This window comes from Varroa jacobsoni, unplaced genomic scaffold (genome assembly GCF_002532875.2).
Source record: "Varroa jacobsoni isolate VJ856 unplaced genomic scaffold, vjacob_1.0 scaffold_688, whole genome shotgun sequence".
Lineage (NCBI taxonomy): Eukaryota > Metazoa > Arthropoda > Arachnida > Mesostigmata > Varroidae > Varroa > Varroa jacobsoni.
In genome coordinates, this window is record NW_019213590.1 from 105,651 (window position 1) to 127,431 (window position 21,781).

Sequence of the window (21,781 nt, forward strand, 5' to 3'; positions counted from 1 at the left end):
ATATTTTTTTTTTTTTTTTGATGCACACATTTAACGAGTTATTTTTTAACTGTGAGATACTTTGCTGAGAATATTGTAAATTCTGCTTCGATATCTAAAATCCAAAAATGATAAGTTCGTATTTAGACAAGTCCAAATATAGTCAAATAAACAGCTGATCGATACGTGTATTGAGTCGTTCCCTGTGAAATTATCAAAGTTTCTTCGATCACTATATCTTCATCATACACGATCACGACAGTTAATGGGCGCTTTGAAGCAACAACATCACTTTCGTATCTCATATTATTCCTGAAAACGTACCACTCTATTGTTTGTCGGCAGGCCAAACATATACTTGCTTTCCCCTCACATGTCCCTTACCTATTCCGCATTTAAACAAAAAAACAAAGATCATCTTCAGACTCGATTCCCTTTTAGTTTTACCGACATTGGCGCCTCTACTGCATTAGTGCTCGTCATAACACTCCCCCGATTGTGACGAACTCCTTTAATTTTTTTTATCTTGATTTTGCTAACAAATTTTGCTGTCCTCCCCAAACATGCGTAGTTCGACTGTATTCGATAAGAAGCGACCGCTTGGAGACGGGAAGGAGACCCTATCAACACACCTCCGCCCATCAAAACTTCTCCGTTCAAACGCGAAACAGGCCCATGGGTAGACAATCAAGCAGCAAGAACTAGAAGGGAGCTTCTCCTGCAGTAACTGTTGCCAGCTGGCGCCACGTCCTGAACTCAGCTTTTCTGAATCCACAGTGCGCTAGGTAGATCCTTGCCTTGAATCTGTTCCACGCTTGGCTACTATAAGCTATCGAGGCAGCATTAGAAAGCAATGAATGGTGCCAGGTACGGGCGTGAAGCACAATAAAGCACACATTTAAAAAGCTGATTCGAAATTCTACGATGAAACTGCAGCATCAAAACGAATTACTGGTCGCCCTCTGAAGTAAATTTAATTGAAGTTTTTTTTTTAATGTCTATTGATGTTCCAATGCCTGGAGTGCTTAAGCACCACTATTCGCTCTGGTATACTTTGATCTTGAACCGATTTCGGCAGCATCGAGCGCCGGGTTCTGTATTTCTTTTACTTTTGATAAATTTTTACTTCGAAGAAGTAACGCGTGCTGGTTTGGCCTGACACCGATTTGAATAGGGATATGTTTTATTTCTTCGAATCTTTTGATGAAGGTCATCCCGTCATTTTTCATGACCCAATTTCTCCGAGTCGTTTTCTCTGACGCGCTGTGTTAGACATATGCAAGTATATCATCATTGACAATTTGCTTTGTATGCTATTCCGCTTAACTATCTTTAGTTGTTCCCTATTTTCGACTTCCGCTCGACTCAAGTAGACACATTCCGGTATTTTAGTACACGCTGATAAAGGAATGACATTTTGAAGCTAGCAATACATTATTTATCCTAGTGTATATTCCGGGCAGATCATTGAACGTGCCCAAAACACCAGTATATAGCCTTTATACATGTGCCTATAAACAGATAACGAAGACAAAGCGCTTATCGTCATTCGCCATCAGTTATCTCACTAGCTACTTGCGTCGCCAGAAGAAGGAGCACCAACTTCGTTTACATCTATTTTGGCTAAATATACTATCATCGACCACCATCGATTGGACCTACTATGCTCAACACCCATTACCATTGAATTGGACGACTTTGCTTTCCTCTGTACCACATCGACGATGTTTACTTTCTTCCATTTTGTCAAATTCTGGAAAACAGCAAGACACTGACAGACATAGTACAATAGACAAAGTGATGCTAATACATCTACTTATGTTATGCCCCCTCCCCACGACAACTTTGCAGACAGAGCTACTAGGCTGCGACATTGCCCTCTTTCCCGCCCCGATAACATGTTTCGATAGCAAAGCAACAATAATCAACGATTTCAGAAAGCTTAATCAAGCAGTTCCGTTTCTAAATGACCGTTGCTGCCGTCGTTGAAATCGTCGAAAAACGATAATCAAATGGTTCTAAGGACAGATACGCGCTCTAGCTGCTGCTTGATGTCATCGTTCTTTACTGCGATGGCCCCTTTCTTGTAGATTATCCTTTTTATGCTCTTGCTGTAATTGCGATTGTTGCTCTATATCCGGAGTGTCTGGATGCTGTCCCATAGTGCATCGGCAGCGGCAGCTCGGGCAAAATAAACGGTGGATAACAACGATGAACTACAACAATAACAACAATACGGTGCAGTCAAGTGGTTATCAATCAGTCTGCCACGCATGTACTGCGTACTGGCGCCGTGTGATTCGCTGCCCCCGAACCGTTCATAGAATAGTGCTTCCCTAGGCGGAAGTGCGAAGCTGTTCTTCGCCCACTAGTCTTCCTCTGTTCACATTCGGTGACTGTTACGATAACGGCTGACGAGAGGGACGCTCTTATGCGTCAATACGAGAGCATCATGTTGACTATCGTCGCCGATCGCGTCGCGAGTCACCGTAATTGCCTTATACTAAGTGAAACAGCCTATGGCATGAGCGACGGCAACGGTGGATTCATGCAAACGGCATATCGATATAAACCGGTGCACAGGTCGAGTGGCCAGACGGATGGTAAGACGGCTGAGCACTTGTGCATAAATGGCTAATTACGTAAACACACACGTATTTTGAGGCAGTATGTAGGTTTACGATGTAATGTAGTGCACAATGAACGTGTACGCGTACTCTGGTTGTATGAGGGCCAAATGGCTATCTTATATGTATGTAAATCGGCAATTTGCCGTACCGGCAGCTATCACATAACGCATAAAAGTAGCAATAAGAATTAGAAAATAACTAATGGACAGTAATGCAAGCGACGAGTTGCATTTATATACGCACGACATCACGAGCCTTTACACTAAGGAAGAGCTTATCGTCAAGTATGATTATTTAGATATGATATATTATGATAGGACAAAATCGACACACGGGGATGATGCGCAGCAACATGAGCAAATAACAAGGATAGGCTAACCAAAAATGAAGTCAACATATTAACATTTAATGTATGTTACTAACAATTGTTATCAATTCATACTTCACTTAGCCCTTATGTGCCGCATATAGTGTACACAGCAGCTTCCCTTTCGCTTATTTAAATATATGTTTTTTTGTGCACTCTCCACGCACTTAGTTCAGGCTTCCGAATGTAATTGTCTCTCGAAGTCCATATCGATGATGGCTTGTGGCGCATCGTCGTTGACCGAGTTTTAAGAATATCCTGCACTTCAACAACAGTTTAAATGTTAAGCTAGAAAAGAACACGATTTATTGGAACAGGTCACGACGCAGCCGTTGAACGGATCTTTTTACTTATATGCTACAATAACGAGTTTCATAAATCATCCTATTACTACCATTGTACCAATGTTTCTTAACGAAAGCTTCGCTGGTCGTAGTGGTCAGGGCCCGTATCTGTCAGAGTACGATACACACATCGTAGATAACGAGATACCGACGTTAGTTACAAAGAAAATTATTATTATTATTATATTATATTATCACTTATATAAACGGTTCTTTGCATAGGTTTCACGTAGAATGTTTTCCTGAAGTTTGTAATTTTTGCATGGGTAGAGCTGCCGTCACTACCGGACTTGCAGTTGAAAAGCAGACTGAGTACGTCCGCCTGCTTATAATTTTCGTCCTGCTCACCTGACTTTGCCTTATATTATTTCAAGTCCTACTCCTCCAACTATATTATAAATACTATTACCTTTGTCCGTGCATTTATCACCATAGTCATTACGATGAAAACACGCGGTTTCTTGCCGGCTTTCGTCTTCGTTGTTGCTAGACATTGTTCTTGTTTCCGACGTTCGGCAACAAATGTGTCGCACATTAGTGCTAGCAGTAATTTAACATCTTCAAAAATTCTTTCATTCATTCGAAAAAATCTCAACATTTATGAGTCTAATTTATTGTGACGCCGCTACTTAATTACCTCGACAGTTTCCATTCAGCGTATCGGTCTTAAGCTGAATCGACTATAGCTTATACAATTCCACCGTGATAGCATTGGATGCTACTGGCCAAAGCATGACTAGTCATAGCAGTAAAGATACTGATGACCGTAAAGTTTTGTGTGATCTATATTCGCATATTATTATCATCGAACAGTGTTAACGTTTCGACCTTAAGCTGATCGTCCGCTGCGATAAGGCTACCTTAGCTGATACGGCTGAGATGGGAAGTTGGACGTTTCCTGTTTTTGGTTTACGAGCCTTTCACTTTTTACTAATTTAATCCGATTTAATAGATCGATAGATGCAAGGAAGAATGATAGCCAACACGAAGCTGTTAGAAGACGTGTATCTATGCACATACGCACACCTTTTAAAGAAAGTTTTACGACGTAGGCGAAAGAAAAACGGGCCTATCCATCATTGTCAACTGTTTTCTCATCGTCGTCGTTGCCGACGTCAACTAATTCTTGCCTAAGCCTGTATCCATATTACACATGGACGTTATTACTGATGGTACAGCAGCTGACGAGGCTGATGATTCTGTTGGGTCCACTTCCAGGCCCATTTTAACGTCCGTTCCCGCTTGAGCGCAAGCTAATTATTTCGTTTACGATCATTACCCTAATAAGAAACGAGACCGTAATAACCCTAATTCTAGTGCCCGATGTGGCAACACATTTCTATTTGATACTAATAATCTCTACACGTAGCTGTAATACTTAGAATTGGGAAACATAAGCAACCGAGTTTGAGCTAGTGGAGACGGTCAATTACCACACCTAAACAAAAACGTGTCATAACAATCGAATTTCTGTGTTCGTGCTTTGCCTCGAGGTCATGTTTCAAATTGGATATACGACCAAGTTGATTAAGTGTGTGTGTAGGAAAAATGAAAAACAGCAGATTGTATAAGTTTTAAAATTAATAGATATGCTTATCTGAACTCTGCTAGCAAATGCCGGTATTATTTCTGCATTAATTTTGGATTTTGTCAAACATCCTTTCAGACCTAATATTAGAGAACGTACATTCGTCACTGAGTCAATTGTGTAAACCCAGTTGCCATGGTTACCGAAGCAGCGAACATCTGACCATTGAATAAGAACAGTCTATTGCTGCTGTATAGGTACGAAGTAGGTAACACTGCGGGGTACGAAGAGTAACAGCATTGGATGGAAAAAAGGCATTATTCGCAAACGCCCCTTAATGATGAAACAGTTATGTCGAAAGCTGAAGATTCTTTGCTACGTTATTTACCGCATAACCCTTCGATCCTTTTTTCAAAAAGCATTACGGAGGCCACTGGCCATTTCGAATACGGCCAACTGAAATGGGACACGAGCCACAGTTGTAACAGTAAACAATAGAGTCTCTGTATCACAGGCATAGCGAGTTGTAATACCTAAAAGGTATATACGTACAAAAACTACCGGTTTGGTCGAACCGCTATTCTCTGAGTATACACAACGTAACAGTGTTTTGTTATGTACAGAACAGGGTCAGTTTTAGTTTAACGCGTAACAGTCCAGCGACAATCGGTAAAGCGACGGTGAGCGATGACGAGGTTAAAGAAAGCCTATGAAGAACCACTACTCGAGCCGACAGTCAGTTTTGAATAACGATGATTGCTACTGTTGCGGGTAATGATATGTGCGTATGCAGTGTAATTGCGGGTCTGGCGACTGAACTGGGTCGCACAGTGGCCGCGCCTAGGGTGTTAACCATGCGGCGTCGCGCGGCTAAGGAGCAAAGACGATGAGCATGAGAGACCCCTCATTACCGCAACCTAAGGTTGATGTGGTTCAAAATGACTGCCGTTAATGGCGAGTTAGTCCCCCCCCCCGTCCCCCCTTAAAGAAAAACCAATGGTAATAGAGTAACAGAAGCAGCATCAGCAAACACTACTCACCTCTACTCCTAGTGCTCCTAGTATCTTATTAGTTTTACAGGGAGCATTCCACCGAAAAACTGCGACGGGGTATAAGGCTCAGATTGGCCAACTGGCTATTTAGGCAAAAGTGGGGCAGGTAAACACACAGTCGAAAAGTCTAGACTTCCAAGCTTACCGGCCAATAACAACAATAATTCTAGCAGAAAGCCAGTTAAATTGGACGAGTAAACGTTGAGGCTCAGACAAAAGCCCTAAGAAGCTCCTATCGGATACAGAAACAACCAATAAGACCCCAAACAGCGACAGTAAATAGCTCCACGGAGGCGCGTCCTTTTGGGTAGTACGAACTATAGGAAAGGCACTACTGTGGCTTGGATCGTTCAGCAGCATTCTCTACCCATACATTCTATCTGAAACCTATCGGCGGAAGAGCAAGTCAGGATGCCACAGTGTCATAAGGGAGACTGAGTTTACTGCAAAATAATTCATATTTGCATAACAAATCGACGTAAAGATTGAAACTTGTGTCCTTATAGTTATTCTTATAAGTGGCAGGAAGAAAAAGACGAAAGGAAAAACGAAGGCGGGTTGCGGTGTTATGACGCTCCTGGAAGGCTGCTTGCTATTTTGGCTATGAGACAACAAATTTAGATATCACACTCATAGCCGTTACACGCAATATATACCGACGGAACAGATAAACGGCTTTAAAAGAGCTCTCGACCAAACGAGACTGATCCGTAATTCAAGATATCTATACAACACTATACATATGTGAGAACTACATCGGAGCAAACAGTTGCGTACATATTGCGTTATTCGAGTTTACAAACATAGCTTAATTACATAGACAAAAATGCTTGTACGGCTATTATGTGAATGTCTCATACACAGAGAGACTGTTAAGATGAATCTTTTGCAATACAAGACAGATTTTATTCGTACGTTGGATCGCGTTTTTGTTTATATAGAATTGTCGAAATTTCAAAGGAACGGGCATGATTTAACGTAGTGATAATGAAATGATAAAAGTTTGCCAGACAAATCAAGGTCTTTTCTTTACTACTGATAGAATAGCTTCCGTTAAAAGGGGATGCGTGTGTAATTATTTCGTTTCACATCATCGTCGATTTGAGTCATCCGTTCTGCTATTCCTGACGATTTTTATTAATAATCTATTGATGGAAGTACCGAAACTAGATAAACACCATGCCCCCGGCAGCTCAACACTCTGTCGATGTTTCTGGGTGGTGCCGTCGCTATTCCCATCACCATGACTGACCCCCCAAAAAAAAAACAAAAAAGTCAGGGCTGTCTGAGAGGCAAGCTTCGCACTAGCTCGACGAATAAAAAGCACTACGCCTTGACTCAGTTGCACCGGTCATAAAAGTATATTGGAATTTACTTGCTCTACCATTTCAACGTCATAAATGAATTACGACAATTTATACAGGTCGGGTATTTAGGTAGGGACGGATAGAGAAATCCAACCCAGCTGCGACTGCGATTTCCACCGAAAGCTGTGACTCAAATGGGGCTTCACTTAGCTACCCTATATACCAAACCGCCTGTGCAGCCCACTGCTGACCGTAGCAGCCTATTTCGTCCTCAATTAGACACGCAATTTAGTGTGTAGGTTCTAAGCGAAAGTGAACACACACAAAAAAAAACAGTTCGGCGGAGATTGGTGTTTGTTATGCATTTAATTATTGATGGGAACGAATGATGTGATCTGTGAAATAGCCATCATTGTAAACGGCGCCGAATCGGATAAAAAAATTATATTTATAATAGAACACTAATACGAGAATATCAAAGAATTAATAAAGTGATCCGTGTTGTTAGATAATATATCAAAAAAAAAAGTGACGCTGTTTGTGCGTAATAATTGCTATGTCGTGTTTGATTGATGACGGAAGGACGGTTTTCACTCCGTTCGCTTCTATGTAGTTCATGGAATAGTCTACATTAGTATTCCTTACGATTGATCGGTGGCGTTACGGTAATTACATTGATTGTATACGTATACATCGCTACACATACACTAGAATTGTTAGTACTTTTATTTAACATGCTAGTGCATATTGTCATAACCACACTCGTTCGCGCGTCGCGTGTTAACTAAACACACCTAAAAAGCACGGGCCTGTACATATAGTAAATACCTTTATACTATCTGATCTCATACTGCTAACAATGCAGGCTATTTTGGTCGTCATCTAATTCATCAGTTGCATATTATCTCCTGGGTAAACGCAGCAGCGCCAGTGGAAAGTTCTAGTCGATACACCGTTGGTGCATCTAAGCTTCTACTGTTTACTGTAATACTTTTCTAAAATGGTGGAGTTTGTGCGCCTTTGTTATTTTTCTGTTTGTTTTTTGTTTTCCAAACGCCCATGACACCGACGCGAGATGGCACAACCATCGCAGTCACGCACCAAGCCTGAATTTCTTTCCGCCCCCTACAATTTAGCTTGTTATCGGGTGCACCTCTCTGGAGAGTAGAATGGTTTCAAAAATTTTTTTACCATCTATTTCTTCATCAGATCGCGTCCGATTTGCAAATCTCGTTTTCCGTTGACTGGCAGCTAAAGCTATATTGTGTGTAATGGTGCGATCCATTTATCCTTCGAATAACCGAGAACAATCAGCATAGCTAAAGGACCACAGGTGGGTTATACAAACGGTGGGTCAATAAGTTCAGGCAACTTGAAACGAGTGCTTGAAGCACGAAAACGTGTGCTCAAAGATTCACAGGAACGGTATGAGTGTCCAAACGGGATAGTGCCGCATCGACATGAAATACCTGCGTGCCACTAAAAGGAAAATAAGGCAGACCAAGCAAGGTTATCTTTTGGAAGTAGGAGTTGCAATAAGGAGAAAAAGGCAACGAATGTTCGTTGAGAGCACTCGGTTAAATCGGGGAAACCTTCATTGGTGCGTTCCCGAAAGCTGCGACCTAATGCTACTGCGGTCTTAGCAACATACGACGACTATTATAACTTTGTCATAGCGTAATAGTAGCTTACTGGAGAGTCGTATTTTAATTAACCCATTTCAAATAAAAAACAGATTCTTATTAAAATTGTGGATCAGTAGGAAATGCGGCACAGTATAGCACTAGCTCTCTGTTCCATGTTTTGTTCTGTATACAGACAGTTCAGTAGCTTCTTGAGGCACCCTCCATGCTAATTTATTCCGTACGTAATTCAACGTAAAATTAAGTCAGCGTTTCGCATAACAATTACGTGTTTTATATGTGAATAGCGATTTCATAAGGGCTGGCAAGGCACTGTCATAGAGATGAACTCAAGATAGACTGAAGATTTGACTACTATAATTAATGAAGAGAAATGGCGGTGATGACGATTACGTTGTTGATTAGACGACGGTGCCAATTATTCGTGGAACTGTAGAACGAAATAGAAGAAGCCACAATGCATAACTTACTAATTATCAATAGGTGAGTTAGTCTTGACTATTTAAAAATGGGACGCTTCTGTTGTAACAGGTACGGGCTGTTACGATAAAGCTGCGGTAGGGGTGCTATTAGGGTAATTGTCTTATAATAATATTGTAATACGACATGTCTATCACTGAACATTGTCGCGCAATGAAAGATGAGCCGAAATGAAGAGTCGGGAATTGCCATGCTGATTGTTCCCAATATTAATGGTAATATTTAGGTGGGCTAATATACTTCCTAGTATACTTAGGCTAAATCCAACTTGACAAGTTATGGACAAATATGAAATTACGAATTGCTATTTTGTCTTGGTGTATATATATAAAGCTCGACGCTACTATATAGTTATGCGTAAATTCCTCTTTGTGACATGAGCCATTTCATGATCCTTAAGTAATAAATATAAACAGCAAAAAAAAATAATAACTAATAAAAATTTCAGTATACAGGTAGATGCCCCAATTTGAAGTTCATAACTATACCAAATTGCTGCTGTACCAGATCGATTGAATAGGTCAGCTTGCATTAATAGGCCAGCACATCATTTTCGATCAACAAAGCAGTTCACAACACAAGAGACAATCTCTTCCTCAATCATAGTGGTGATAACTCACAAATACGTCTGAACTATATACATTTATATAGCAATTTTCAAAATACTGTTCTCTGTAGTCAGCCTATAAAGCAACGTGCTTCTTTCCCCATCTTAAAAAGACCAAGTCGACTTAATTATTTCATTAACGTATACCAGCAATAGATGAAATCATTATCAGGATCGTACCTTGACCCTATCCCTTGCAGAGGGCTTTCCAGCACTGTTTTGAAGAACGCCATGACCGCTGTCTTTATGATTGCTGATACCGTTATTGATGTTAAGGTGGTTGGTGTTATTATTCGAAGGGATGGCTGTTGTCGTGGTGACAGTGGCGTTTCGAAGACCATCTCGGGCCTGATTGAGCTGGTTCATCTCACGAACATCCATGGTATCGGCCTCTTTGTTCAACTGTTTACTGCTTAGCCGCCGCTGTCTGAATGCACGACGAAACGGAATTTTCGGTGCTCTGTTCACAGCTACTGCAACTATTACAACTAACTCGCTGATCGTTTTGGAACAGACAAGATGATTACGCTCATCCAGCAAGCGAACATGCTCATCAGACAGAGGAAGAGATTTATCCAATCAACGTCGGTCGGTGTAGATGAAGAGCAGATCGAACTTTCCTCGGACCGTTCTACAAATATATGCCAGCACTTCTTAGTCCCTGAGAGCCGTAGTCTTGTGAGTGCGCGAACCTCCGATGGAAGCATAAGCAACGAGACTGCTGTCCTATATTGGACCGACCGGTCTTATCTCGTGTACGCCGTCTCGTCTAGCGCCAAATGCTTTCCTAACTTTTTCTTGTTGTTGATGCAAAGCGTGCTAAAGGATCGCTTGTCGGCTTTTACTCGCCAGCTCTTAATTTTGATTGGTCCAGCTGCATCTGTCCTAGAGTTAAGTGAGATTCACGAGCGAGCTACGATCCCCTTATGTTGCGAGCTCTCTTTTTCTCTCTCCATACCTCGGTATCTCTATGTCGGTTCCTGCTGTCTTAGTCGGCGTTATTCTCGTTGCCTCTCAGCACAAGGCGCGTTCTGTCATGTGCAGCTGTAATGCTACTGTTGGTAACAGTGCCACTAGCGGTAGTAGCCGGCACAGCCTTTCCTTTCTCTTTCTAATCGAATCGCCTTCTTGGTTTGCTCCCCCTACAGGCTCTTCTGGATTGTAGCCCGGATCTGAGAGGCCCCGATCAGCCGAGCAACTACGTTAACAGTAAGAGATAGTACCACGAGGCCCGACATATAGAGCAAATGGATCCCAATCTATCGATGCAGTAGCGTCTAACAGCACAAAACTCACAATGAGCGGCAAACGCTGCCCGTGCCGTGTCACTCCGGAACACGCTGCCACAGATAGAAAATGCAGCTAAAGAGCGCGACAAAGAAGAGATCGAGCCGGCGACTAACAGCCAGACGTCTACCAGTCAAGCTGCAGGAACTGAAAGAGCCTCCACACACAGTCTGAGCGGACTCTATCTATTGTTACTGTTAATATTCACTTGTGCTCATCCCTTTTTCTTTCTGTACCGTTCGTTAATTCTCTTTTTTTCTAGTTGTATACGTAAACGTGTATGAGAAGTGAACCATGCACGGCAACGATTGTGCAGCAGAGGGCAACGTCTCGAGCGCTAATCAATGAAAGATATACGAAAGGCTAGAAATAATCTTCAATATCTCCCTTGCTTTCTATAGTACGCGCTTAATTGACCATTAGTATGCGCTAACCAAAACTCGCCGTTCCCGCCAGCATCGTGACACTCCTCGCTCGATAAACCTAGCACTTCTGCTATTGCTGCTGTAGAAGTTGCTCCGAACTGCGATAGGGCAACGGTAAAAGCCTTAATACGGCACAATGCTCATGCTTACGCAGAAAACTGTTGTTTGTATAGCCGTCGTCATCGCTGGCCAGCAGTTTGTTTCGCTTGGTAGTTTACGTTGAGTACTGCCTGTTATCATTGTCAAGCATAATCTGCCTGCCAACGTGTCGGGCATTTATCATCTGCACCTTGGAATACACTGGGCAAGCCTGACCTTCGGATCATCGCTAAAAAAATCCACTTAAGTAAAAATGAGTTCTCGCTGGAGATGACGGCATTCAACAAAACACAGTTGCAAATGTCCCCTTTGTTAACGGAGCTCCATGATTTTATCAACCCAAGCTTGCTCATACACTTTCGATATAACACTAGGCAGGGTGAATCGAATCGTTCTAATAGTTCTGGTTCCACTGTAAGAAAGTATTCTTGGCACTTTTCGATGGAATAACGATGACGCAGTGGGGATCCCAACACAACACTCACGACAGAAACAAACTCCTTGGTACTAAGTATATTTTCACTACAGAGGTCGCTTACATACACTTAATGTGGTCTTATAGCAGATAGCAGCATATCTACAGGGTACGGCGTGCTATTCGGCTCTTGCAGTATGACCATAAAAGCTGGAGCAGCCTATTAGACCTAAGCTCCATCTTTTATTCAATTTTGTTATCGGTTCATGTACTTGAAGCCGTTGAAAAAAATTAACCAGTCATTTGTTTCTTTTCCACAACACCACGCGCATCCGTTCTTGCCTTTTCGGTTATCTGCAATCGTGGCCGGCCCTAAGCGGTAGCACCGGTTAGCGCGGATACCGTTGTCCCGCGGTGTTTCTCCCGTCAGCGATAGCTTGAACTGACTGTGCGTTTTCCAAACTACTATAGGACCAATGGGCCGCGAGCTCCCTTCTACGTCCGCCGCCGCTGTCGTTGTTTCGAACGGTGAATGCTTACCGATGAAAGCGCATGTTGTTAGCCCTCGCCAGCGTGATTTGGCTTGCCTGCTGTGGCGTCGTCTAGCTGCCCTACGAGTCCTCGCAACGCCAGTGCCGCACTACGTCGCACTGATCGCCTCGGATGGATCGGTCTATTCGTTGGTCGGTTAGTTCGACTTGCCGTTCGTTAGTTTGTCCGTGCAATGGAATCGCATCGAACGGCCCCAATGGACATGGACTACTCCAAGGAGGGAGAGAGAGAGAGGGGAAACAACCGGCTCGTCACTATGCCGATACCGATGATGGTGCCGAAGATGACAGGAACACGGTCGCGACCGCGCCTCTAGATGAAGGCGGCGTTTGCTTCAGGAGCGACAGCAACAAAAGCAGCGGTGGTAGTTAGCTGCTGCCCCGGTCTTTCTTGCACATTTTCGCTGGAAGCCCAGATCTGTTTTCCTGCTTAAGCTCGCACCTAGCCACCCTCCACCGTCGGCATGACTGTCGCCAGACGGTGAGCGACCAAACGTCAAGCAAACGATTCATCAAGGCACCGTAACGCAGTTACAGAAACGAAGATATTTCCTATCTTCTGTCGATTCTGGAAGAATTATGCTTTAGCAGCCGTCAGCGTCAGTAGCGTCAACAACAGCATATCGATAATAAGAACAGCATCAGCAGAAGGATGACTCGAAGTGACCGTTAGGGACACATGACGATATAAAAGAGGCCGTCAGAAAGCGTACAGCCAGGAGTGAAATAGGCGAAACACATTCTATCATGGACAATTAAGAGGAAGAATCAATTTGACACTGAGTGTTCGTGGTTTATAGAAGTGATGATGTATCGTATATAACGTGAACAACTGCACTACGTGGTAGTGATAATAGTGTCCTCATCCAATAAGCTTTATTTTGAACGCCCGCCGAAATATATAGGCATTAATATAATAATACATAGCACAAAGAGATGGAGTAAACCCATTTACAGGCGTAAATACATTACCTAGGAGACGCCAGCCCATATACATGTAGCGTAACATCATTGACCCAAAAACGAATTTGGTTACTTCTCGAGATAGTTAGGTGGAAATTAATCGAATGTAACAAAAATCTGAAAGATTAATGAAAGGACTGGTGTTTTCTGGCAACCATTGCTAACAAGTAATTGATGCGTATAACTTCGTGTCGCTCAGACCACGACGCTCTCGCAAATAGGTATTGAGATGTAGATTATATTTGAGTTCAATGTATAATACTTGATATAATTGTCTTGAGTCTTGCAATTTACCGCACAAATACTAAGACAGTTATTTCTCAAAAACCTATAAACTTATCAACTATATATAAGTGTACGCACGATGCAGTTTGTTTTACATGTTGACGGTCGAAGTTTTTCAGTATTAATACGACGTGTCTGAAAAACAGTATCGTAGCAAATCACAGATATGAACACTAGTGTAGCAGGATATGAGAATCATTCTTTGACTCCTGACTGAGACAAGCTACCAGTTGGTCAGCCGCAAAGTGACTTTCACACGCACGAGCCACACAGTCGATGCTTGTGTGCACTATTAACATCGTCATGCCATATAATAGCAAGTTGACTTGGATGGAACCTAAATATCTTGTATTATACCTACTTCAAATCAGTATTGATCAGCTTAAGGAGACAGTAAATGGGTCATGTGTATGCTCTTTTGCACTGGAATAGCTAATATGTTTTTTGATTTTTTAATGAAAGGCCAACACAAAGCGGCAAACTTAACGTTATACGGTCGATGCAACGCAATCGACATGATCGACAATATAATATATATAATAACTGAAATATTATAACTTATGTTACTAAATAATTTATGTTTAACGAAATATTTCAAAGAATTATGTCGCTTTCGTATTCAGCCGTTTAATTTATAAGCATGGTCCTTGTCCCGACACAAGCATTTCCCTACCAATAAAGTAAACCAAAGTGTGATGGGTATCCTTACTGCACGATCGCTATACACATATAATGTATACAGTATTAACTCCTAAAAAGCGTTCCCCCAGAATTTATTGTGTGCTCATACTGGCAGGAGCCATAAGCATCAAGTAACAAACAAGAGCAACGATGGAAAACAGGACGTGTCACAAAAGAGGCATCACGGGACACTCGCACGGTGTGAGGGGCCCAGGTACAAATATTTTCCATTGGAGATCGCTATCCCAACACTGTCTTAGCTCGACCTGAGGTTTACTTGGATTCTACTCAATTCGAACTACATGTATGTTGCTTTTGTATGCATGTATTCTAAAATACTGGTTCGACCGGGTTTCGATTCGAAAAGACCATATTTTGCTGCCGGCCACCTTCCAAGACGTTTCCGTTGAAATGTTGCAAACGTAGTATCGCCACTGTGATACAAACGAAAGAATAAAGTACTTTAAGGCCCTGCGGGAGTCACAAAGGGCAAAGAAAAACAAAATCTAGCCTGTAGCAAATACTGAAATCATTGCAGGCTGCTAGGACCCGCACGCATCGATGTGTATGAATTTGTCAAATAATAATTATTAGTATCATGTTGTTTTTATTACAGAAACAGACGAACTTCCGCGTGTCTGCTTGTTGAATGCTGGATGCTAATCAGCCGCTCACATTTTTTTGTTAAAACATTTTGGGATTTCTTAAGGCAGCCATTCACCTATTGTGACCACGATTAGTTTATTTAATAGAAGCCATATAGAAAGAAGATGCTCCACCAATGGGACAAGCTCGGTTCATTATTATTATTAATATATTGTCGGATAATTATTATTAAAACTATAGTGTGCCACCAGCAGAATATTAAGATTGCCTTACTATTTTCTCCTCACCTTACTACTTTCAGCTTCCGTCGATTTGATCAGAGACGTACCATAGAGTCGTCCTCGAAAATCCATAAAAAAGAAGAGAGAGTGGCCAAGCCGAAAAGAAAGATTCAAACTAAATAGGGTAAGTGCGAAAAGCCAAATCAGTTTTTTTTTTATGGGCTCTGCTTCCATTTCTATCGGTCACTATTCGAAAACGCTTCGAATAAACGTCGAGTTAGGTTCACTGTTGGTAAGATGGCCTCTTGTAACTGCTGCGACCGCCGAGGGCGCAGAATCAAAAGATTGATGATTTTATATCTGGTCTTTCTGCCGTGGATCCTTCTGTTCTGCCTTCCCTGGAACAGAACAGCGTCCGCATGCAGTCGCCAGGAAGTAATCACTAATTATAAGCACCATCTATAAATACTGATAAATCCATAGCAGGCAATGGGCAATATCAACTTACGGCGAAAGTACCGATGAAACTGGCACCAAATAAGCTTCGTGGCACCACCCTCTGTTATATGCCTCATAACTTTTGATACAGCAGCAGCAATAGGAACAACAGCGACGATGACACCTTTCTGCTTTGTCTATCTCATTTCGAGAACGACACATTGAGAGCTTCATCGTTTTAGGTGCCAAAAGAGAGGAATTAAAAAATATCCATCGAACGTGTACGATCTTAGCACATGAGGGGTATTTAAGATCAACGTCCTTTACGTACGGCATGAAACGTTTCTGATCGTGGTCACAGTAACTGCCTTATAGAAAACGTAGTTAATGCACTAAGTTAAGGAGAAAACTAGCGGCCGACCCATTGACAGAGAGCATTAGCTTAGCTGTTGTAGGCTGCAAGTTGTTAAAACTAATTATTTATTATTATTTATAGACCCCAATTAATGTTTTGGTTTAAGCAGTCGGTGGACGGTGGTTACTTGTTATAAAGAAAAAAGAATGATGATGAATTTATTGCGATATTTGATTTGTTTTCTTGAAAAAATCTTTCTATCTAATACTGAAAATTTAAAAATGGACGTTTTCCGTTTGGCCTTTAACTTGGTGGTAGGATTTCGTTCTTGCTGAAACTATTTGTAGCGCATAATAATTGCAAATGTTTAAAACGAAACAATAGCTGCTTGTTATCCTATCCTACGCCCGTCACAGGGCGTCACGTGTTGCGTTTTTGCTCATATGACGATCACTATTGAGGCTATGGAATATCGCGAGGACGTGACACCGTCTCAATGTAACTATATATCCCAAAGTATAAGGTTGTGCGTGTTCAACTTATCTATGGACTCATGTATCACGAAGTCGATTTGTTTAGAAGCGAGGTGGTGTGAATGCAATTCTCGTTGAGTGCACTGCCATGGTAAATATAAACATACGGCGATCGCTGGTTTAGGTTTCAGCATTGGCTAATAGGGTATAATTACCACGGTGTTTCATAAGTATGTCGTAGAAACCCCCGATAAATACAACGAAATCCATTCCGGTTGGACTGATGAACGTGGTGGGGTAAGGGTGAGAACTTGATGGTATACCAAAGAGGCGATTCTTGATAGGACTTACTCACACAATATGTTAGTCGAGGAGGTTAAAAAGTCAACTTAGTTAAATAGTATAGTGAGGATCGCTCGATTCAATCAACTTAACGATATGCTACTAGCATTTTGCTTACAGAAACCAAACAATATCAATAAATTGACTTGAAACGATACCCCACAAAAGTTTAGCTTCTTAACTACTTTAATGCTTTACCTATAATACCTAAAATCAGCTGCATCGCTTCAGACGTTATGATGGCATCATTGAACCCCGTTTGGTTGCTATAGTCGTTGCATTGGCTTTTTTTTTAAGGAAACTGTAAGAAGCTTGCTTCCCCGTTCCTTCCCCTTTCTTCCTCTCTCTCCCTTTCTCGTTGCTCAATTGCTGCACGACAATTTTTGATTGCCGTTATGTTTTTTTAGTTTTTGCCAAACACGACAATTAGTGCGATGAGTGAAATTGTAAAAATAGCGCTAAGGCAATGGAAAAACTGATGCCGGCGTAGAGTTGATGTAAGCAGAAGTGACGACGTTCAATTATATAAAACCATAGCAAACGTCGTAAAAAGCCTTCGACCGAGTTCGCAAACAGATCAGCATCAGCTATACTCTAGCAACGAAATAATTAATTAGATCGGTACGAAACACATCAAGGGCCGTGGCCGCGGTCGCTGGCGTCGATAAAAACGTTCAGATAACGGTATGAGCAGTAGCGGAAAAGACCCAGCTCAGTAGTGATGAAGAAGAAATCTGCGCAACGGTAATGTGCGCGCTAAATACGTTCTGTATGGGAACACGCGAATTGTTGGTAATGATTGGAATTGATGGAGTCGATGGTTGTAGCAGCTGATCACTAACAACGGCCATGTAAAGGCTGTTCCAGATACATGCACACGCTCAGATTAGATATCGTTTGTAGTATATAGGTGAAACTTGTACTTGAATATAGGAGAAGATAGTAATAATTGTGATTTTTTTCCGGTTACTCGTCTGTCCAACAAGTGCGCACCACTACAATCAATGTATACGCTAGAAATTCAAAAATAAATAGCTTATTAGGATGTGAAAGGTTCTGTAAGCTTAATTAGACCGGTCTGTTTCCAACTAACTTTCTGTAAAACTGTGCAAGGACCGTCATTACTTTGGGTGGCGTATATCCTGATCAAACAACCTCAACATCTAAGTGATTAACTACAGATACGGTAGCTGTATAAGGATTTATGAACAACGTACAACCAGTCAGGCGTCGAAGACTAAAAGAAAAGCATCGAGAACGTTTCCGTTCATGACGACTCAATCGAAGAAAAAACTAACGGACGAATTCGATTAAAAAATAGCATAGTATTAGAAGAACTTATTCGAAGAAACAATGCCTTTACCTATTCCAACAGCTAGTAATTTATCAACAGATTTATGGTACCGGTTAGCATTGAATCGTTCATCTAATTCAAGTGAGGGTTGAATTCGTTCATGTTTATTGACGGACAAGTACAAGACAGCACACTAAATCCTGCCGCAGTCGATCCATTGCAAAGAAGTAGAAACTCGACTGAAACGTGCTAAGTTTAAAACGTAAATATTTTCTTGACCAAGCATTAACCGGACCGAGCGCATGTTAGAAAGATATACCATAGTAATTATTACCCAGGCGAAAAGCAGAAATTTCAGAACCTTAAATCTGCGAGTTCGTACATAAACAAAATGCTGCCTATTCATTGCTCAAAATAAATAAGTAAGAATTAGAAAAATAACTTTAAATTGTAATTTATAGCATACAGATGATAGACGCCTTCTGAGTATGGGCTGAGCGCGTACCGCTACATAATTATGACTAGTATCAACAGAAGGCTGTTTCTCATGATTTCCCAGTATTCATTCAGCCTGTTACGAATCACCATCTAACACGAGGAATCAGCCCGACGCTTTAAAGTGCTATGCACCTAGCTTATGTATAATTGTATACTGCATCATCTACGTGTCTCTCCTAACTTAGTCGAGTTAGATTGTCTGCTGTGGATCGCGAGACTTATGTCCATTTTGATGCTCAATCTTCGCTGGTAACGTTATTCACGAACGTGCTCTGACCATGCGCTAAAACTTGATGATAAATCTGGTAATGTGCGCGACGACGTTTGTTATTAGCAGCGTCACGTTGTCGGATCTCTTGCTCGCTACGATAGAGCCTTTCGGTCTTTACTGGCCAGATTCTTCATACGAGCATGTACGTCAACGACGAATTCTCGACGACACACAGCTGCATTATTCCAGGTATTTCGCTGATACTTAACGTCAGCAGAGCAGCACCGCACTACTCAGCGCAAGCATGTGTATGAGCAGATATAACGCAAGCCAACTGCTATCCCACCCGTCTGAAGGCCAGAAAAACTTCGTTTCGTACAAGTAGTGATGAAAAAAAAAGTGACTGATTATCCCATCACAATCTTCTACTACCTAAACGGCGACGGCGTGCGATTCTGGCCGTTAGCAGCGGTCGAACACTATTGGCGATTCAACAGGAATTGTCGCACGCACAAAGGTACCCGCAGCAGACAAGGTGAAGTGAACCAGGCTGATCAGCAACGACACTAGTCCAGCCAACAAACATGGCAGTGATTTCGCTTTCTCTGTCGACTTACTCATCTTATTACGATAAGCACACTCGAAAAGAATAGTTTCCCTATATAGGGAAAAGAATAGCACCCTAGGCTCACCAAACACACAGATACACATATATTGAATAACTGTTTTATTGTTACCGCAAAATGTCCCCTATATGAATCCGTTTGATGCTTCTCGATATCATATTCTTCACCACATGAATACTTGCATATCACATATACATGTGTACATCTATTGCCATCCCTAATCATGAACTGGTTTAGCCCGGTGAGTCACCTAAGATCGAAGCAATGTGTCTACCCACTCCATATATATGTTTCTATAGAATGCACATTAGAACTATATTGTATTCTATATGTTGTGGTCGACTCAGCAATTACTCGCCCATGCTGCTCTCATGGCAGCAGCAATGATTCGTTTCGAGACGATTCCATTATTATCGTCGTTACCAATTTAGGGGAAAAAAATAACTTCTGTTTGGTTCGATACCTTTCCACTTTGATGCAGAAATAGTATCTTCAACTCGGATCTGCTCTAAACAACTTGAAAAAGTCGCTGAATACGCCTGTAGACACAGAATGGTAAATAGATAACAACTCGACTGATTGGATTGGAATATGCTGCTTCTGTAGCTGATCCCAAAACAGCGAAATTCAGAAAGGATCGTTTGTTCTATCCATTCCGTATTCTATGAGGATGATCTAGCCGTTGTATGCAACTGTTACTTTCGCATTTATCTAAACAGTCCTGAGTGGTTTGTCCTGAGCAGTTTCGTTATGGTGAAACGGATTTCAACTGCCCTCTAAAACGAAGACGAGTTTGTGGTAACGAGCGCTCTTGTTTCATTTGTTTATGTAGATATTTGACGAATTTCTTCGCGATATCAGCATCATATTGAACGGCATCATTCTTAATTTGGGCAGCAAGAACACGTCAGAACTGGCTAATAATAATAATAATAAACAATAAAAATAGGACGTCTACAGCAGCACCGACCACCCAGTTAACAGATATGCACCGCACAACGTTTTCGGTTCGGATCATCGTAAATATATTATCATTATCGCACAATGTATGCGATATTGATAGAACTCTTTTAGAATGTCTTTCCGACTAATTAAGACTAATCGATACGATACTATGAGCTTCCGCTATTGGCGTCTTGTGATTCAGTACTTCGGGTCATAGCGAGACTCTGGCACCACATTTCGCCTCCTGAAAGTAGTGGTAGTAGGCTATTCTAATTACGGCCTGAAGCCGGCACATTTGTGGTATTTGCCAAATGGAAAAACGCGCTATATTCGACTGCCACAACGTTGTAACTACTCTGCTGTGGTTAACGCGACCGTATAGCATTCTGATGCGGTGTGCTTTACAAATGTCGAAGGATACCAAGCAAAACTACTGGATGAAGATTATCTGCCACCATCAACAGGGTTTTTAGTAAGAACCAGCAGAAACGGCAATTGCAGTGGGGGTTCTCGGGGAAATTTGAACAGTCACCACCGTCACCATCAACGTAAGCAGCACTATTATCTAATGTTTTCCTCAGTAGGCATAAAAACTCATCATCGAACCACGTCGACAAAGTGGATCTGATCTGCAAAAACTTTAATAGTGGTGTTTTCTGACCTGCCCCATTTGGACAGCTACTGCTGGGATTCGACCAAGTGAATTCAGAACGGTAATAGACGATAACGTTGCTGCCGTTCTGCTCGGCTAAACTGTGCGTGTGTATACGTGGCCACGCGCGTAAAGGACGCCGTCTTTTCATCTAACTGAGTAGACAAACAGCAGTTCGTTGCCCGAAGAAGAAAGCTAGAAATGCGCAGTGTATTACTTGTCGTTATTTCGTCATTGTTACCAAAGAGCTAAAGGTAGAAACGTATATATATACACTTGTGAAAATTTACGTTGACAGTGCAAATTATGAGTAGCACCCGTAGTAACATATATACATAATAAACGGATCAAGAGAGCACTTTGAATCATAGTACTTCCAAATGACTAGTTCATTTAAGTTTGCAACCTTATAAGCTACGTTTGCTTGCCGGTGAGCGACGAGAAGTAGTAGGTGAGCTGTACTTGACTATGATTTAT

At 41.7% G+C, this 21,781-nt stretch overlaps 1 protein-coding gene across 3 annotated transcripts in view; it reads right to left on the bottom strand.

Annotated features, from left to right (window-relative positions):
* The window catches only part of DAAM (disheveled-associated activator of morphogenesis-like protein), a 113,541-nt gene that overhangs the window by 62,247 nt on the left and 29,513 nt on the right, over positions 1-21,781 (bottom strand). The window contains exon 1 of one of the 3 annotated variants that reach the window (XM_022837047.2): positions 10,118-18,740. The exons of the other annotated variants lie outside the window; for them this stretch is intronic. Coding sequence (XP_022692782.1) covers positions 10,118-10,318 — 201 coding nt within the window. The 5' untranslated portion in view covers positions 10,319-18,740. Of the gene's footprint in view, positions 1-10,117; positions 18,741-21,781 lie in introns of those variants that run through there. 3 annotated transcript variants of the gene reach the window in all.